Source organism: Delphinus delphis, chromosome 14 (assembly GCF_949987515.2).
Source record: "Delphinus delphis chromosome 14, mDelDel1.2, whole genome shotgun sequence".
Lineage (NCBI taxonomy): Eukaryota > Metazoa > Chordata > Mammalia > Artiodactyla > Delphinidae > Delphinus > Delphinus delphis.
In genome coordinates this window covers 61,283,709-61,297,224 of record NC_082696.1, presented here as the reverse complement: position 1 = coordinate 61,297,224, position 13,516 = coordinate 61,283,709, and the positions used below count along the sequence as shown (strand labels likewise).

The 13,516-nt window shown below is 33.3% G+C and overlaps 1 protein-coding gene across 3 annotated transcripts in view; it reads left to right on the top strand.

Moving 5' to 3' along the window:
- MANEA (mannosidase endo-alpha) overlaps window positions 1-13,223 on the top strand; it is an 82,187-nt gene extending 68,964 nt beyond the window's left edge. For all 3 annotated transcript variants that reach the window (XM_060030220.1, XM_060030218.1, XM_060030219.2), the window contains exons 4-5: window positions 6,437-6,513; window positions 7,337-13,223. In XM_060030220.1, coding sequence (XP_059886203.1) covers window positions 6,437-6,513; window positions 7,337-7,994 — 735 coding nt within the window. In that variant the 3' untranslated portion in view covers window positions 7,995-13,223. The remainder of the gene's footprint in view (window positions 1-6,436; window positions 6,514-7,336) is intronic.
- The last annotated feature ends 293 nt before the right edge of the window (window positions 13,224-13,516 follow it).

The following is a 13,516-nucleotide window of genomic DNA, read 5'->3' as shown; positions in this document are numbered from 1 at the left end:
CATGGGAGTGGTACTCTACCAAAAACTGTGTTGTTACAGTCCCATAGGACCCAGGACACAAGCTCCCCTGGCCTCCAGGTCCATGTGATCAAGAGGTGTCCCTTTGTGGCAGCTGCAAAATGTGGGTCACCAGGTAGAAGCTCCCCTCTGGGAAATACTGGTGCTCTAGAGCATGACAGAGGAAGAGCTCAACAGTGACACCCACTACATGGAGTGGGGCAGATGGAGAGTACAGGGACAGCACCTGCTGAAAGAAGAAAAAGATAAAAAGGAAAAGAAAGTAAAAAAAATGGCACCTGCTGGCTTTAACAAGCAGAGGGTGAACAGGAAGATAGAACCCTCCAGCCTCTTTCCCCATAGAATATCCCAGCAGACCCTTGCTTGCCTCTCAGACCAATGCTTTTAAAACTAGCAAATGAGTTTATTTTACGTAAAATCTGGGTGCTCTTTGAAGGGCTTCTTCTGCACTGGTCCTGGGATGGATGAGTCTGCATGCAAACTCTTTAAGAGCTACATCCCTTTGGCTATTCAAAGCCAGATATTTTGGGGACTCATCTTTCAGGGGCTTGTCTTAGAAACTGGTATGCCAGATGTGGGATACAAGCTATTTGTTCTTCAGGGAGAAGTTCTGGGTTTTGAGTTCTCTCCTGATTGTATGTCACTGCTGGGATGGGCTTTATGGTGAGATTGTATCTCAGCCTTTCCTACCTGCTTTGATGTGGTTTCCCTCTCGTTTGCCAGATGTGATGATGGGGTCACTCCACCAGGTTCTTTTTGGAGGAGATTGTTCCATATTTAGCTGTAGATTTGGTGTGTCTATGGGAGGAGGTAGGTTCAAGATCTTCCTACATCACCCTCATCACCAGAACCATTTATTTTTCCTACTACAACAGAGATATATTTACGTCAATAAAATTATAAAGTAAAACTACAAAGAAACAAAAACATTTGACAATTGCTGAGACATAATTTTGTAAAGAAAGATAACAGTAATCATCTTAAGTACAGTGAATTATAAAGATCTGTTGATATGGAGGAAAATAACCAGAAGAAACACAAAAATAATTGTCATAGCACATGGAAACATTTCCATAAAAAGTTAGCTTCTACTTGGTCATTTAATTTTTCATCCCTGTTTAAATTTACATTCTGAAATTTATGTTCCACTGCAGTTTCTACCTGCATGTAATATCTTTTCCACCCCTTCACTTTGAGTCTGTGTGCATCCTTAAAGTTTAATGGGATCTCTTAAGAACACCATGCAGTTTGGTCTTGTTTCTTTATCCATCCAGTCACTATGTGCCTTTTCATTGGTGAAGTCAATCCATTTACATTCAGAGCAATTATTAATATGTAATCTTATCAACTGCAGTCTGGTTTTGTATTTCCATTATTTCTTTTTCTCTCTGTCTGCCTACATTTGTAAATTGGTTATTTTTCATGGTGGTATGCTCTTTTCCCCCCTCTTTTGTGCGTCTGCTCTAGATTTGTGCTTTGTGGTTATCAAGGGGGGGGTTCCATAAAACATCTCTTAGATAAAACAGTCCATTTTAGGTTTATAGACACTTATCTTTAACCCCTCAGGTATCCATTATTTTGCTCCTCCCTTTTGCATATTGATGCCACAGTTTACCTTTTTTATATTTATTATTTATTAACTTATAGTAGGTATAGTTATTTTTCCTACTTTCATTTAACCTTTATACTATAGTTGAGTAGTTAACACACCATCCTCCTACAGAATTATAGTTTTCTAAGTCTGGCTGTATGTTTCTCATCTTTACCAGAGTATTTTGTAATTTTTTATGTTTTCATTTCAGATTGGAGAACTCCTTTCAGCATTTCTTGCAAGGCAGATCTAATAGTGGTGAACTCCCTCAGATTTTGTCTGGGAGAGGCTTTACTTCTTCATATCTAAAGGATAACTTTGCTAGATAAAGTAGTTTTGGCTGGCCATTTTTATCTTTCAACTCGTCAAATATGTCATTCCACTGTCCTCTGGCCTATTGAATTTCTACAGAGAAATCTGCTGATAGCGCTATTGGCAGTCCTTTGTAAGTTCTCTTCTTTTTTTTTCCCTTGCCTGCCTTTAACATCTTGGAGAATGTCTTTTTGCATTGAGATACTAGGATGATCTACTAGCTTTGTGGACTTGTATGTCCAAGTCTTTCCTCAGATTTTGGATTATTCTTTAAGTTAACTTCCTGCCGCTGCCTTCTCTGTCTGGAATTCCGATTATCCTGACATTTGTCAGGATATATGGATGGATATATGGATATCCATAGATCATGTAGGCTTTCTTTGCTCTTTTTGTAAGTTCCCTCTTCTCTTTTGTGTTGTTTCAAAACTTCTATCCTCCAAGTCAGTTTTTCTATCTTCATATGCTCTGCCTTGCTACATATTCTCTGCATTGCATGCTATCTAGCGCCAGAATTTTTGTTTGGTTCTTTTTTAAAATTTCTTTCTCTTTAATAAAGGGTCATTTTGTTCACATATTTTATTTCTGATTTTATTCAATTGTCTTTCTGAGTTTTCTTGTAACCTGTTGAGTTTTTTATAACATCTATTTTCAACTCTTTATCAGATAGGTTGCAATATTCTGTGCCTTTGAGTTTGATTGATTGATTGCTAGAAATAGATAATTTTTATCTGATGCCATGTTTCCTTGATGTTTCATAATCCCTTTAGATTTGCATTGTTGTTTTTGCATATGAAGTCGTAGATACCTTCTTAACTCTTTTCTTGTTGCCTTCAGCAGATGGTATGTTATATTCTATAGTGTTGATATTATCCAAGTTTTTAGTTTTTGTGAATTTATACCTGCTCCAGTCTTCTTGTTCCCTCTTTTGGGTGAGTTTTTAAACATTTATGCCATCGCTGTTTCTTACAGTTCACCAGGCTGGCTATTGGAAACCTCTCTTGTTTTCTAAAAGGTTGCTATAGCTCAAGTTCATGGTTTCTGAGCATGCTCTCAGTCTACTGGAGCTTTCTCTTGCATTGGCACTTGGGACCCCACACAAGGAGCAAACATAGAGTGGGGGGAAAGTGTGGGTTTACCACTGGGTACATTGGGGGCACCTGCAGATCCAGTAGGGTGATCCCAGTGGCTCCTAGGTGGACTTCTGCTAAGAACAATCCCTTTCCCACCAACTGAAGTTCTAATTTGCATCTTTCCTAATATCCTCCCTACCCCTGGTTCTAAAGCTCCCATCTTAGTACTCCAGTTGCTGGTGGAGAAATGATTTTTCCAACCACTTCCAGTCTAGCTGGGATAGCTGGGCACTCACTCACTGCTTTCCTTTTCCCCTTTCAGTGTTTCTTTGGGCAGAGGCATGGTGCCAGGAAAGCTTCTCTACTGCCTTCTGTTGCAACCAAACTAGATTTTTTTTTTTTTTTGTCTCCAGTTATGTGCTGGAGTTTCCCGTTGGGAGGTCTAGACTTCTGCAAGTTCTCTGTCTTGTATGTGAGTGCCTGCCTGGGTCTTTACTGACACAGTTTTTTGCCTGGCAAGAACAAAAGGGGTCTAGGCAGTTTGGCTGGCTCCTCTGGTTCCCCACCTTGAGCAGACGTTTGTCTCTTACCATCTTTGTGGTGAGTGAGACAACTCCTGTGTTCCTTGGAATAAGACACTAGGTCCCAGAACACCACAAAGGCACTTTTGCTCATGTATGAATGTCCAATTTGTTGATGTAAAAAGGAATAAATTGTAGGAACATTTTATGTCATCATATTGCTAATATCACTCTCCAGGATCATCATACTTTCACTTTAGGAAGTACACTTTGGGTACATGGTCAAAATTAGAAGCATGAAATGAGGGAACACTTATAGGACTCTTACTTCCCCATCTAAAGATAATGCAAACATTTGATTTTGTATATAGCATTCTATCATTTTTAAAGTCATTATAGTATATTGGTCTAATAGATTTTTCCAAATGGAACAGTGGAATGGTGATACATCACATTATTCACTAAGCCTACAAGGTAATATTATTGCAATTAATATTTTCCCTCATATTTCTAACTTATTAAGTATTGTATAAAATAGTGGCTTTTTGAATTACTATAAATGTATTGATCTGCACTTTACAAAAAAGAAGGAAGCCATGTAGAGTTTGCAACTTCAAATGCAAATTCATTATAATATAGGATATTTGCTTAAATTTGGTGTCCTTTATGTATAAAATGGAAACTTACTTAGGAAATGTTACAGCTAAAGGGAGATTACCCAAGGTTACATTATATGAGAGTATGAAAATACCTATACCCTTGCCACTTTTCTTTCAATTGAAGTTAAAAAGCATATACATACCAGAGCTACTGCAAAATCTAACTGCCCTAGCCATACTTACAATATACTGCACAAACGAAATTGACCTTACTTTGTTACTAATAAAAATTTTCTTTGTATAATATTACTGAAATCTTATTAAAAGTAGAGAATTATAGTTTCACTAAATGCTGTCTGACTTCATAATTATGTGAAAACTAGTAGCACTGATGAATGTAAAATATATTTCACTTTAATTAGGTGGTTGAAAACAAAGGCATTTTATATTTCAGTAGCATAGAAGTCTCTAATTCCATACATGCTTCATAGAAACTGAACTCTTGTTGACAATATTTTAGTTTATTATATTGCCATAAAGTATTTTAATGGTAAGTCAGTAAAATTAGTAATAAAAGTGAAAATTCTCATAGTTGTTTTTGCAGATCTTAAGTAGACAGTACACATGATATTTCCATTAATCTACTCCACTAGTTATAAATGACATACAAAATGGTATTAGTTTTTCTTGATTTATATATAACCTTTCTTGGTTACTGCTTTCTGCTATCATGGTAGAAATATATAAACCACATCAGTAACAAGCAATCTGAAAACTATTGTCCATTATAGTACTAGTTTTTGATTTTTTAAAGTAATTTTATTATAAATTATTTGAATAAGAGTACATATTAAATGTAGATTATTTTATAGAATGCTATTTTAATGGTATAGGAGAATCTGTCATTTTTGCACAGCAAAGGAAACCATAAACAAAACGAAAAGACAGGACTTCCCTGGTGGCACAGTGGTTAGGAATCCACCTGCCAATGCATGGGACATGGGTTCAAACCCTGATCCAGGAAGATCCCACATGATGCAGAGCAACTAAGCCTGTGCACCACAACTACTGAGCCTGTGCTCTAGAGCCTGCAAGCCACAACTACTGAAGCACGTGCTCCACAACAAGAGAAGCCACCACAATGAGAAGCCTGCGCGCCGCAACGAAGAGTAGCCCCTGCTTGCCGCAACTAGAGAAAGCCCGCACACAGCAACAAAGACCCAATGCAGCCATAAATAAATTTATAAAAAAAAAAAGACAACCTAAAGAATGGGAGAACATATTTGCAAACAATGCAACCGGCAAGTGCTTAATTTCCAAAATACACAGACAGCTCATACAACTCAACAAAAAAGACAACCCAAACAAGAAATACAGATAGCCAGTAGGCACATGAAAAAGATGCTCAGCATCGCTAATTATTAGAGAAATGCAAATCAAAACTACAATGAGGTACCACTTCACACCTGTCAGAATGGCCATCATTAGAAAGGCTACAAATAACAAATGCTGGAGAGGGTGTGGAGAAAAGGGAACCCTCCTACACTGTTGGTGGGAATGTAAGTTGGTGCAGCCACTGTTGAAAACACTATGGAGGTTCCTCAGAAAACTAAAAATAGAATTACCATATGATCCAGCAGTCCCATTCCTGGGCATATATCCAAACAAAACTATAATTCAAAAAGATACATGCACCCCAATGTTCATAGCAGCACTATTCACAATAGTCAAGACATAGAAGCAACCTAAATGTCTATCAACAGACGAATGGATAAAGATGTGGTACATTTATACAATGGAATACTACTCAGCCTTTAAAAAAAAGAATGAAATAATGCCAGTTACAGCAACACGGATGCAACTAGAGATTATCATACTAAATGAAGTCAGAAAGAGAAAGACAAATATCATATGATATCACTTACATGTGGAATCTAAAATACGACACAGATGAACCTATCTATGAAACAGGATCATGGACATAGAGTACAGACTGGTAGTTGCCAGGGGAGGGGGGTTGGTAGATGTAAGCTTTTATATACAGAATGGATAAACAACAAAGTATTACTGTATATCACAGGGAACTATATTCAATATCTTATGATAAACCATAATGGAAAAGAATATGAATATAAAAAAAGAATGTGTATATATGTATAACTGAATCACTTCACTGTACAGCAGTAATTAACATTGTAAATCAACTATAATAAAAAACGCATTCATCTTAAATTAAGGTTATTAAGTTTATTAAAAATATGGAATATGATTTCCTTTTTATTTTCACATCATAATTTTTTCTCTAATCAATATTTTTTGTTTTAGGTCACTTTTCACATTGAACCATATAAGAATCGAGATGATAAAAACATGTACCAAAATATCAGATACATTATAGACAAGTGAGTTTCTTCTGTCCTATAATTACTGTTATATGATCCAATGATAATTACTGTTATAAGAAAAGTATGTTTATATTTGAGAGATTTGAATGACTTACAGTATGACATATTAAAATTAGTTTAAACTAATTTTGTAATGAATACTGCAATCATTTTAAAGAACATTTCTGAATTTCCTTATAATTTACTTTCTGTATGAATAGTTACAGGTTCCTGTTTTTACTGTTTTATGTGTATATTAGACTATGATTTCTGTCATCTGACATTTAAATTAGTATTCTGCAAATCTTATGAATATAGAGTTGTCTTTTTAAAAGCAAGTTCAGAGCATGAAATGTGAATTGCTTTTGCAATTTTGAATTGCTATTAGATATGGTAGATCCACATCTAATATTTTCATTTAGTATGATTACAAGGAAAGAATTTATTAATACAGTTTCATTTTGTTTAAGGGTTTACTAATAATAGTCTGTGACAGCTGCCATATTCTTACAAAACACATGTCAGCAACAGTGGGACATTTATCACTTATACAAAAAAAAACAGTATTTTCATGTAGAAAATGGGCTTTTTATTGTGTTAGTCATCATTTCTAAACCTCAGTATAATTTCTTAATGTCTTAATGTATCCAGTATCTCATTTTTCAATGTGTAAAATTAAAAATGCATTTTTAATGTTTACACTTATATAGCTAATTCCCCAAAGGTGAACAATGTGCTTAAACTGCACTGATTACCTTCATTTTCAATACATAAACAATTATTGTCTATTGCAACTGAGTTATGAATATTCATTTTGCTTTCATATATGTTTGTATTCTAGATATGGAAATCATCCTGCCTTTTACAGGTACAAGACTAAGAATGGCAGTGCTCTTCCACTGTTTTATGTCTATGATTCCTATATCACAACAGCTGAAAAATGGGCCAATCTGTTAACCAGCTCAGGGTCTCAGAGCATTCGCAACTCTCCTTATGATGCATTGTTTATTGCACTTCTAGTAGAAAAAAAACATAGATATGAAATTCTTCGAGGTGGTTTTGATGGAATTTATACGTATTTTGCCACAAATGGCTTTACTTACGGCTCATCCTATGAGAACTGGGCTAAGCTAAAATTTTTTTGTGATCAGTTCGACCTAATGTTCATCCCAAGTGTGGGCCCGGGATACATAGATACCAGCATCCGTCCGTGGAACACTCAAAACACTCGCAACCGAGTCAATGGGAAATATTATGAGGATGCTCTGAGTGCTGCACTCCAAGCCCACCCCAGTATAATTTCCATCACCTCTTTTAATGAGTGGCATGAAGGAACTCAGATTGAAAAAGCTGTTCCCAAAAGAATCAGTAATACCGTGTACCTGGATTACCGGCCTCATAAACCAAGTCTTTATCTAGATCTAACTCGTAAGTGGTCTGAAAAATACAGTAAGGAAAGAGCAACTTACGCATTCGATCACCAGCTACCTGTTTCTTAATGCATTGATTAAAGTTTAATAATTATAGATATCACCTAATTTCAATACATTCCTTTTGTTTTGCGTTATGGAAAGAAAACTATCAAAGTCAGTATGTACTATTATCTCTAATAAAAATAATTTGTACATTTTTAAAGGTAGTAATACTATCATTGCCACCTTTCACGATGGCGATGTTGCACTGAGAAAAGTTGTGCAAATAACATTCCTTGTGGCATAATTTGGTGAATTTCTGACTGGAATTGAAATCCTGCTTTATAGCTATTTTTGTTTCACAATAGGTAATTGCTTGTGTTATATAGAGTAGTTAGCACACAATTAAATCCTACTTGTATTCTGGGCCCAAAGAAAAAGGACTGTGTATACATCTGATATGTCTATTGAACACCAAAGACCTAAAAGATAATGTACATGGTTCCTTTTTCATTTTTTTAATGATCCAGTCAACTTCATCATATTAGCATTCAGACTCTGGATAACTCTCCAATAACAATTCTTCAGAAAAATATCATATGCCTTAAGCCTTACTGTGAACCATATTTTGTTAGGAAGGTCTGCTTTCTATAGTACAATATGTATCATCATTTGCAGATTTTTGGTTTCCTAGAGCTTGCTAGGTGTTTTGCATGTCTAATGTTTCTACATTATAATGCTGAATTTCAGGCTTTAGAAGGAAAATCTTTTCATAAAGGTTAAGGATTGCTTCTCAGTTATTAAAAAAAAAATAGCTGCTTTACAATTATGAAAATACAGTGCCTCAAATGTTATTTTAGGATACCTTGTCAATCTTTAACTTATTTTATTCATATTGTTCAATTTAATGTTAATCAGAGACCAACTGTTAGATAAGAAAAAGTTGATACTATCATTGGATTGCCTTCTTTTAAGATTTTAAACTGTTTTTACTAAAACTAATAGAGAAAATTTACTTACCATTTCAGATTTTAAGGATATGGAAATGAAAGTTCATTACTAAGTTTGACTTTTTATTAGGTATAACACTTAATGATGGAAATATTTAAGACTTTATTGTCTATAATATAACATCCCCATCTAAAAACATTATACTTTTATGTTACCTAACAGGTTAAAGAGTTGTGATCAACTGTCAGTGTGACAAATTAATCATCTGTAAAAATGAATCTCTTTACTTTAAAAACTACAGAATAAAATACACTCTATTATTATAGTTAATATTTGTAACTAGAACTATAGTAAAAAATCTAATCTATATGCTATTACATGAATTTTTTTAGATATTTATCAAATGTAAGCAATAGGGAAATACTAAACAATACATATAAATATTCTGAATATATGGACATTCAGAAACAAATTAGCAGTGGAATTTATCGTAAAATAACTCATTAGACAATGAAATTTAATTTTAAGCAGTGCTTTTGAAGTTAACTATCATGTCTTTGAAAAGAAGCATGATTAATGTTAAACTTATGAAGCATGATTAATGTTAAACTTATTTATAACTGAGAATTTGCCATTTCTCAGAATGTTCAGACCATGGGAAACCAGTATAATAGTAATTTGTAATTCACCTTGTAGAGGAAATTACAAGAATAAATCACTATAATGTTACAGCTAAGTATCTTCATAGGAACACTCATACAGATATAACCTGTGGATTTTTTTTTTCTTACATCCAGTTAGCCACTATATGTTATCTTAGGGATAAACTCTAAATATGTTATACTTAATAATATTTATAACATACCATATTTTATTAAAGTTTAGTTAGAGAGATCTCTAACACACAGGAATTTTTGTCATTGCTTATGTTGTATGTTTGAACCCATAATGACAGACAATTTTATGAAATAGTTCTGAGATTAAGAGAAAGTGTATAAAAACAAGGTCAGCAAATCCTCAACACGGACACCACCATTTCTCTCTTGCTCCCATTGCAGACATATAGATAGATCATCTAGGACTGCAGAATTTCCCTCTGAGCTTTGTTCTAATGCACTACCCCAACCAGCCACTGACAGTTGGTTTCAAAGTAAGATAAAATAGATTCTGTCTTCATTGCAGAAAGTTAATTAATTCTCAAGGGAAGAATGGTTGGAATCAGCTCTAATGATAGTTTACTGATTTATAACTATTTGAATATGTTTCTTCTCTCCTGTTCTTAAAAAAACAGTTATTAGAAGGAATTATCTCTAATAATTTTATTATTCTTAGGGAAGAACGCTTTCAAAATCTTCCTCAGGTATTCATTACACCTGCCTTTACCATTTGACTTATAACAAGTTTAGATTGCATAATCACAAGACATCAATTCTTTGCTTTTATTTAATAGACTAAACTGTTAAAGAAAAACAGTATAATATATGCAATGCATGAATCAAAATGAATTATTTTATGGTTTAATCAGTCTAATTGTTTTGACTGTATAGAAATCAAATCTTTCTTTTACTACTCTCTTTAAGGACTGATATTGTCAAAAACTGCTGTAATTGATGTTGATCTCAGCTGTATATTAACTTTTTTGTTTTAAGAGTAGTTTAAAAATGACTATTTTGTAACATGAAGTAGTTAACTTTCACCTAATAAAAGCATACAGGGAATAAATTGTATCTTAGATATAAAAATCTGTTTCTTTTTTTTATGAAATGTTTTATTTAATTTCTGATTAACAGTTCAAAAGTAGTATTCAGTCGCCACTCTATCTTCTCTATTTGAAATATACAGCATTTAAAAAGTAGATATCTTTTAACTGTACTTTTAAAATCTGTGAATTTGTGTTATACACACAAAAATATGAATTTTTTTAATTTGGAAGATGGTTTCTTATTTTTTTATTCTTTGGGCATAATCATATATGAGCTGCAACATCCGTTAGAAAATTGATCTTACCCTAAAACAGCAAAAGTAACAAGCCACTAGAGAACCTACCAAGTTCATAACCAAGCCCTTTTTGAAACGGATCAGTTATTCAATTTAAACATAGTGACTGCTCCTAAACTCTATAGTGCCTACAGTAGTCCTTAAAAGTCTGTATCTAAATTTTGAATTAAGGTCGAACACTCTCATGTCCTATAGTGTAGAAGCAATACTTTATTTACGACCAGCAAAATTTATTTTTATAAATATTTACAATTTCAAAAGGAAAAATTGAGCCAAAAAGAGTTTTTTGGCTCAGCTATTCCTTTTTTTTAAAAAAAGTAAATTTAAATGTACTTTAAATTTAAATTATATACTGACTGTTATATATCCACATAAAGGCTAAATGTTATAGTATGCTTAATACAAGATTATTATCCTTCAGAATGCAGGTACTACTTGGGCTTACTTACAGAGTCAAGTCAAAGAACTTAGTGGTAGTGCTATTATATTCCAGCTATCAATGAAGGGGAGAACATTTTTCAATGTTACTAGATTTTGTTGTTATAATTACCATTTATTATATCAAAAGAAAAAATAATTTAAGACCTAATAAGCAAATAAACAGATCTAAAATTTACTGAAGTCAAAACATAGTGGCACTTTTTATATTGTGTGTTCTAAACTTCATTTAAAGCATCTTATATATTGAAGTTCAGATTTCTCATTTATATAACCTTAAATGTAACCATAAAGTTAAAAAGCCTTAGAGTCTATCTCATTGAAATAATTATTTCATGAAACAAAATAATGATGTACCATGGTAGTGATAATTCTGTATACAACTCAACTTATAGTATATGATTGTATTGTCATGCTTTTTATGGTTTTACTTTAGATTTTTTTAATTAATTTTTATTGGAGTATGGTTGCTTTACAATGTTGTGTTAGCCTCCGCTGCACAACAGAATGAATCAGCCATACATATAGAGATATCTCCTACTTTAGATTTTTAACCTATTTAAAAAGTCAGAACAACAAAGTGGCAGTCTTCTGCTACTCAGTAGCATTTAAAATACATTAATTATGTCCATGCATAAAAGTATTTTTCAGTCCATTTTGTAAAAGCCATTTTCAAAGCACTATATATCACCATGTTAATTTATTATAGTATCTAACTATGTGACTTTTATACGGATCTTGAAAATATCATATGCAAAAGAGAAAAATACTTAGAAGAAATTCATTTGTAATACATGCAGTACCTTTTAGAAATGTATATGTTTGAACACAGTCACCTAAGAATAGCAGTCACACTTTTTTTTAGTTTATACACACTAAATTTATATTTGAGTACTGCCGTTAATTACCCAAACATATTATCCATATGGCAGACTATTAAGCCATTACTATTAAAATTGTGCAGTCCAGTCTGGCTCCATGTAAAAAGTCAACTGCAAATCTGATAGCTAAATTCTTACTTGAAAATTTGCTGCATTGTTATATTTAAAGTACATTCTTGAAAATTATGCTCTTGGCTTTTTAGGTATCTTGTAAGAACAATATCTAGTGACAGTCATTATATGAACAGTAGTTGAGCTGAAATTTTGTTTTATTTTTCCTCATGAGTGTTTGTAGCTAAAGGCTTAATTTAATCCTCAAATAAAATATTCCATTAATGCACATTTTCTCATTTCATTTTTTTACTTGAGTCATTCTTAAATAAAATTTAGGTAGTGTTTCCTCCTATAAGAATATGTGCATGCTGATTCTTTGCAAAAAGGATTTGACATATTTTTCATAAGAAACTGTTACAAAATTAATATATATAAACGAATGACAGAATTTTAAAAAGGAACATACATATATGATACTAGCATATATGGTTGACTACACATTCGGTATTGAGAGCTTCTGAGTAGCTAATGCAAGATGTTATATGGCTCTTGTTGCCAGAAAAGAAGCACCTCCTTCCTATGCAAGGCAAACTTTGCCTTGTCAATACATTTTAAAATACATTTCTCAAATAGGTGTTATACCTAGGATCAAAAATGCAGAAACCTATAGGAGACTGTCAGGCAATATAAGTAAATGCATCAGGTTTAAACCCTATAGAGTCATAGCGACTGTGGACAACTGTCTTCTAATAAGAGTAGTTGCTAACAGCTCCTGTCAGTGTTGCCCCTTCTGTAGCTGTGGGTCCCTAAAACGAGGAAGTTTGTATGCCTGTGTGTTTGTAAATTTTTCTAATTATAACATGCTGGCAGATACTGCAAAAGATTTTTAAAATACTCGCTGGTTGGCTCAGTTCATTGGTCATTAGTTTGTGACTGCTGATGTAAAGAATGTAAAACTGGATTATGAAAAATGTCCTGAACGTTTTATAATACTCAAGGGGATTTCACATGACTAGTTATTGTGATGATTATTGGATATATTCCAAGTATAAAACAATAAAACACAAGTCAGTGAAAGTAAATCCATGTGGCTCTGATGATGTGATAGCTTTCCCCAGGTCTTATCTCAGAATAAGATATCAGAAAATAAAGCAACAAAAAGTGAGTTAGGTGCATATCTCTCAGCCAATCTTCTCTATTATTCCTCCTAATTTGACTTTTGAATAGCTGATTTGAATTAATACTCACTGAGAGGGACTTGGAATGCTTTTTATTCTGTTGCTTTTT